Source organism: Doryrhamphus excisus, chromosome 9 (genome assembly GCF_030265055.1).
Source record: "Doryrhamphus excisus isolate RoL2022-K1 chromosome 9, RoL_Dexc_1.0, whole genome shotgun sequence".
Taxonomy (NCBI): domain Eukaryota; kingdom Metazoa; phylum Chordata; class Actinopteri; order Syngnathiformes; family Syngnathidae; genus Doryrhamphus; species Doryrhamphus excisus.
Window position 1 is genome coordinate 7119736 of NC_080474.1, and position 6169 is coordinate 7125904.

The 6169-nt window shown below is 41.1% G+C and overlaps 1 protein-coding gene across 1 annotated transcript; it reads right to left on the bottom strand.

The window, feature by feature from the left end:
* Positions 1-253: 253 nt before the first annotated feature.
* On the bottom strand, positions 254-5583 carry serp2 (stress-associated endoplasmic reticulum protein family member 2). The gene is made up of 3 exons (XM_058082291.1): positions 5375-5583; positions 1504-1576; positions 254-671 (listed from the first exon to the last, which is right to left on the bottom strand). Exons 1-3 carry the CDS (start codon positions 5456-5458, stop codon positions 631-633), a joined length of 198 nt encoding a protein of 65 aa, XP_057938274.1. The 5' UTR covers positions 5459-5583; the 3' UTR covers positions 254-630.
* Positions 5584-6169: the final 586 nt, after the last annotated feature.

Genomic DNA, 6169 nt, shown 5'->3' on the forward strand with positions numbered 1-6169 from the left:
CACATTCATACCTATGGACAATTTGGAGTCGCCAATTAACCTAGCATGTTTTTGGAATGTGGGAGGAAACCGGAGTACCCGGAGAGAACATGCAAACTCCACACAGAGATGGCCGAGGGTGGAATTGAACCCTGGTCTACTAGCTGTGAGGTCTGCGTGCTAACCACTAGACCGCCGTGCCGCCCGCCCCTTCATTAATGAAAAGTAAATTATAAACAGCGCATATGAGGGAAGAACATCAAACAAGGCGGCGTTTGCTAAATGCTTGATATTTATTTGAATAAAAAGAGTCTTGATGAATATTGCAAGAAGCAAGAATGGCACGTTGTCAGCAGAAATCTCTGGCCACACACTCGTGTACATAAACAGTCTCGCACGTTCCCAGAGATAAGAGCCAAGTGAGTAACAAGACACAGCCGGCGTGCTTTTAAACTGTCCATAGAAAAGCTGTCGGCACCACAGACTGCAACACGTTGCTACTGCCAATGTGTGTTGTGTGTGTGGCGGTGCTGTGGGGAGGGGGTAGGGTCGCCCGCCCGTGTCTGAGGTCCGCTGGCAGTCTCTGGGCTCTTTCGGAGAGGGTGGTGGACGACCAGGCTCAGTGAGTGCAGATGTTCTTCTTCTTCTGGATTACATTCCCATACGGATGCTCTGGATGATCTGAAATATGGCTGAAAGGACAACTACGATTTAGTCCTAAAATTCCGGCATATTTGTAAATGTGTAAAATGACGTATTGCTGCAGCAGCTGTACCATTACACCACCAGGAAGTGACAGTGAATAGGTGACATTTGTCATTTTATTCTCTTATTTTCACGTGGTCCTTGATGCCTCAATGTCAGCGATGCATCCTTTGCGCATTTTCCTAGAATGCGACCCCTTTGTGCAACCCCCCATGCATTGTGGGTACCCCAGTTTCCAAACTATAAATCATCCCTCAGATAAATAAAATAAAGAAAAACAATATGAAGCGAGGTGGCACGGCCGTCTAGTGGTTAGCGCGCAGACCTCACAGCTAGGAGACCAGGGTTCAATTCCACCCTTGGCCATCTCTGTATGGAGTTTGCATGTTCTCCCTGTGCATGCGTGGGTTTTCTCCGGGTACTCCGGTTTCCTCCCACATTCCAAAAACATGCTAGGTTAATTGGCAACTCCAAATTGTCCATAGGTATGAATGTGAGTGTGAATGGTTGTTTGTCTATATGTGCCCTGTGATTGGCTGGCCACCAGTCCAGGGTGTACCCCGCCTCACGCCCGAAGACAGCTGGGATAGGCTCCAGCACCCCCGCGACTCTTGTGAGGAAAAGCGGTAGAAAATGAATGAATGAACAATATGAAGTTTGCTTTCTATCTTCTGAAGGTGCAATACAACAGAAATGAAACTTGAGATACACACGAGAGGAGTCGATGTACACCTTTATAGCAGTAGAGAGCCCCCCCCCTCCCCCCCCACCCCATGCTGTGGTTAACAAGAACAACAAGAATCTGTATAAGCTACGTACCTGATCCACACACAACAAATACAAAGAGGGCGAGCAGCCAGGGGCCCACTGGATACTTTTCCTCTTGTGGTCGCTAGGAGAAACAAACACACAAAAAAAAACACACTCATTAGTGAGTGTAAAACCTCTTTCTAAGCTTTTCATTTCATTCCTTTAACCCCACGTATGATTGGGGCGTTTCTTTAAATAAAACCACATGCAGTTTCACTAATAATCACAAACAACTTTTAAAAAGTTGGGATCATTTCGAATACTGGATGTGTAGTGCTATTACACAATAAGCAAATGATGAAAATATTTAATCGTGATTAACTGAATTTTATCTATAGTTAACTCAATCACCAACTGCGAACAAAGACGTATTTATCTGGGGTTTTTTATCAGGCTTATTTTTATAAAAGCACAGCCTGCATCATGTTGCATTATCTTTGCTTAGACCAGGGGTCGGCAACCTTTACTATGAAAAGAGCCATTTCACCCACTTGCCCACTAAAGAAAAATAGCCTGGAGCCGCAAAACGTTGTATGTTTAAAACAACATTGGAGGGAAAAAAAAAGACGAGTTGGAGTACTCTTGCTAGTACTGGAGATAAACTTTTGTTTTTAAATGAGCTGTAATTTATTTTTTAGAATCGTCAAATAACTCATTAATAATAATTAATAACTCAAATAACGCAAAGTATTACTCATTTCCCTTCATGTTAACCTGTCAGAGAGAACTGGATAGCATCCTGTCTGCTCATTCAGTCACCAGTCAGAACTCAGTCAGGATGCATTCATGGTCTCACACAAAGTTGGATTTTTGTAAACTCATAACAAAGACGTGCATTTTCACCACACGGGTGCTAAAAAATATTCAAGCATTGCAAAGGGAGCCGCAACAAAGAGGCTGGAGAGCCACATGCGGCTCTGGAGCCGCGGGTTGCTGACCCCTGGCTTAGACCTTATGGCTAAATATACGTACATGGCTACATTTCTTTCAAAGTGAAAGTTGTGCTTAAAATGTATCTACACAAAAATCATTTTTTCTCCTTTTTTTTTAGGTGCTGAAACTGCTCATGATTACAGAACGGAAGATGGTAGAGAGTAACTTGTTTTCCTCATGAAAGATGAACGTCTCATCTTTCTGTTGATATATTGTCTATATAGCCCAACAACACAACATTATGTACATTCATTCATTCATTTTCTACCGCTTTTTCCTCACGAGGGTCGCGGGGTGCTGGAGCCTATCCCAGCTGTCTGTGGGCGAGAGGCAGGGTACACCCTGGACTGGTCGCCAGCCAATCACAGGGCACATATAGACAAACAACCATTCACACTCACATTCATACCTATGGACAATTTGGAGTGGCCAATTAACCTAGCATGTTTTTGGAATGTGGGAGGAAACCGGAGTCCCCGGAGAAAACTCACGCATGCACGGGGAGAACATGCATTATGTACATATGCCTTGAAAAATCTTTTTAAAAAAACATCAAAAATGGCTGATACCAAGAGGGGCGGCTTTTGAAAAATGGCTGGCATTAAATGAGTTAATTGCAGATAGAATAATACATTTTTATCTATAATAAGAAGGGATGTGGTAAACAGTTTGATGACTGCATCAAAGTTTATGTAAGGGGATATCAATTTTAGAGAGATGGACAATTGTTTTATTCAAAAAATAAAATACATTTAGAAATCCCCCAGTTTTGTTTGACTGTCCTTGAATGCCCCATGCTGTACAGATAGACTGTATATCTTTCACTTCATATTTGGTCTCAAAAACGTGAGAATGCATGAAGGTAAGATTTGATGACCTTATTACACAACCTCCTTGAAAAGCAATACCATCGGAAGTCCAGGCTGGTACTGGTGGATAGGGGGTCGGTATTCATTTTGTGCTTGGAATTTCCTGTTGTTCCTGTATGTTTTACATAATAAAATTAGATTGCTGGGCGGCACGGCGGTCGAGTGGTTAGCGCGCAGACCTCACAGCTAGGAGATCACGGTTCAATTCCACCCTCGGCCATCTCTGTGTGGAGTTTGCATGTTCTCCCCGGTTTTCTCCGGGTACTCCGGTTTCCTCCCACATTCCAAAAACATGCAAGGTTAATTGGCGACTCCAAATTGTCCATAGGTATGAATGTGAGTGTGAATGGTTGTTTGTCTATATGTGCCCCTGTGATTGGCTGGCGACCAGTCCAGGGTGTACCCTGCCTCTCGCCCAAAGACAGCTGGGATAGGCTCCAGCACCCCCGCCACCCTCATGAGGAAAAAGCGGTAGAAAATGAATGAATGTATTAGATTAAAAAACGTACGTTGACTGATGATCATTTAATGCTAGCATTGCTAGTGCTTCAGCCATGGTTGACATAAGCCCCCATAGCTGTCCTCAGCTATGCCTGCCGTTAACTAGCAGCTCTTACCTAAATTTTAGCTCACTGTTCAAAGCAAAAAAGCTAAATTTACCAATCAAAATACTCCTTTATTGTCCATTTCTGCTCAATATTTGTTCCTGCTTGTGACTCCATTATCACAGCTACTTCATCAAACTACGATGTGGACACGATAATACAGATTAAAATGTACAGCATACATGTATCACTGTTGGAAAAGGCCCATAATTTGTACATGTTTGTGTTTTTAAGATTCACTGATAATGTTTTGTTGTTAAGCCCACCTTGTTTGGCAGTCCTTGAACACAACATATTGTGTTCCGCAACTGGCTACACTGTGATTCCGATTCCATGTGCTCTTACCTAAATTTTAGCTCACTATTCAAAGCAAAAATATCAGCCGAGTAGCTAAATTTACCAATCAAAATACTCGTATTACGTTAGTCACGCATCAGAAAAATAGTGCCGTTAAAGGAAACTTCCGTTAACTTTGTCAGCCCTCGTCTAAATACACGATAATGCAGATTAAAATCTTGTGTTTTTCAAGATTCACTGATAATGTTTTGTTGTTAAGCCCACTTTGTTTGGCAGTCCTTGAACACACCATATTGTGTTCCGCGCCTGGCTACACTATGATTCCGATTCCATGTGTTCATGGATCTTCTTACATTAATCATTCCTTCAGTAGTCACATATTTGTTCGATGTTGTTGTTTTTCTTATAATTCTGTTTAGACTTGGTATTGTATCCATACCAAATTTTGCAGTATCGCCCAACCCTAATTATGAATTTTAAGAAATAAGACGTTTGAGGCTTACCTTTGCATTATACCTCATTTTTTAAAAGTTAAGACTGAGTGTGTTTTTTTAATATTAATAATGGTTTACTTATTTTTACACTTGAAACATGACTTTAAAGTATTAAGAGTATTTTTTTAAATAAATGTTTAAAAGACCGGGCAATATTAACATGGGAGGGTGCCGAGAAAGGCTCCGTTTGGACATGTGGAACTGTGAATTGATTTATGGGATGTATTCCATTTTAACATGATGCATGGTCATATACAATTAAACCATTACCGTAAAATATCATAATTTCCTGGTTGAAAATTATGCTCCTATGTCCAATCACTTATCGATTGAGTATCAACAATGTAACAATAACAACACAAGAAAAACAGGTGTAAATAAATCAACTGAAAAATATCGATCAGTCGCTGCAACCACCCTTCGTATCGACACAATCGGCATTTGGATCGATCCATCACCCCCCGACTGCAAAAGTCAGGGTGATTAGTGGGGCCGAGGAGTAAATAATTGTTTTATTTTTATTTGGGTAAGCCATAATGTGATTATTTGTGGCACGCCCACGTGTCTGTTAACCAGTAGCATGCTTTGCTAACATAATCTTTATCCTTCCCGGTGACATGACAGCGACCACAACATCACCTATTCCGGTTGATCGTGTCATGCTGACACTTAAGAGGCTCACCAGCGTCTTGGCTACGTTTCCTCTCTGTGTGATGTTCTTGCTGTGTTTCTCGTTCGCCATGCGGATTCTCTGCTTAGCCACCATCTTCTGCCACGTCTGCGACACAAACGAGCCCGCGTCGTCTTTTATGAAATGTGTTAATTATCTGGAATATGTAGACTGATAACACTCGCTGCATCAAGCCGGGATGCAGCCACCCGCAAGCAACCGGAAACCCACACTTGACGCTTTCAGAATAAGTGTATGAACCGCTATTGACGCAATGGATGGCATTACCTAAATCAAACGTATTTCACGTTTTTCAGCTTTTTAGAACCCCAGTTTATGAAGTTTAGCAGCACTTTGCTTTGTTTTAGTTGGGTTTCGAATGGACATTGTGTGGGTGCAAGGTTGTTTACTATGAAAGGTTGTGCGGAAGTCATAATATAAATTCCGTTCACTTCAGGCAAGGGGCAAGTACATGTAGCATAATGGACGTTATTAGGAAACCTGAAGCATGATATGGCTTTTAAAATAATAAAAAGGACAAAAATAGACGGTGTGCGTACATATGACATATGTGAGTACACTAACAGGGTATTAAGACCTGATCAAATTTAAGACAGATATAGCCAGAATTTACCTTAGCAAAAAGAATTTTATTCAAGTATACTATGAGTATACTTATTTTATACTAAAAATTAGGAAGTATAATTGAAGTTTACTTTTTATAAACTATATTTTATAAACTTAATAGTACAGTGAAGTATACTTGGCTTATACTAAAAAGTATAAAGACTAAGTACATTAATACTA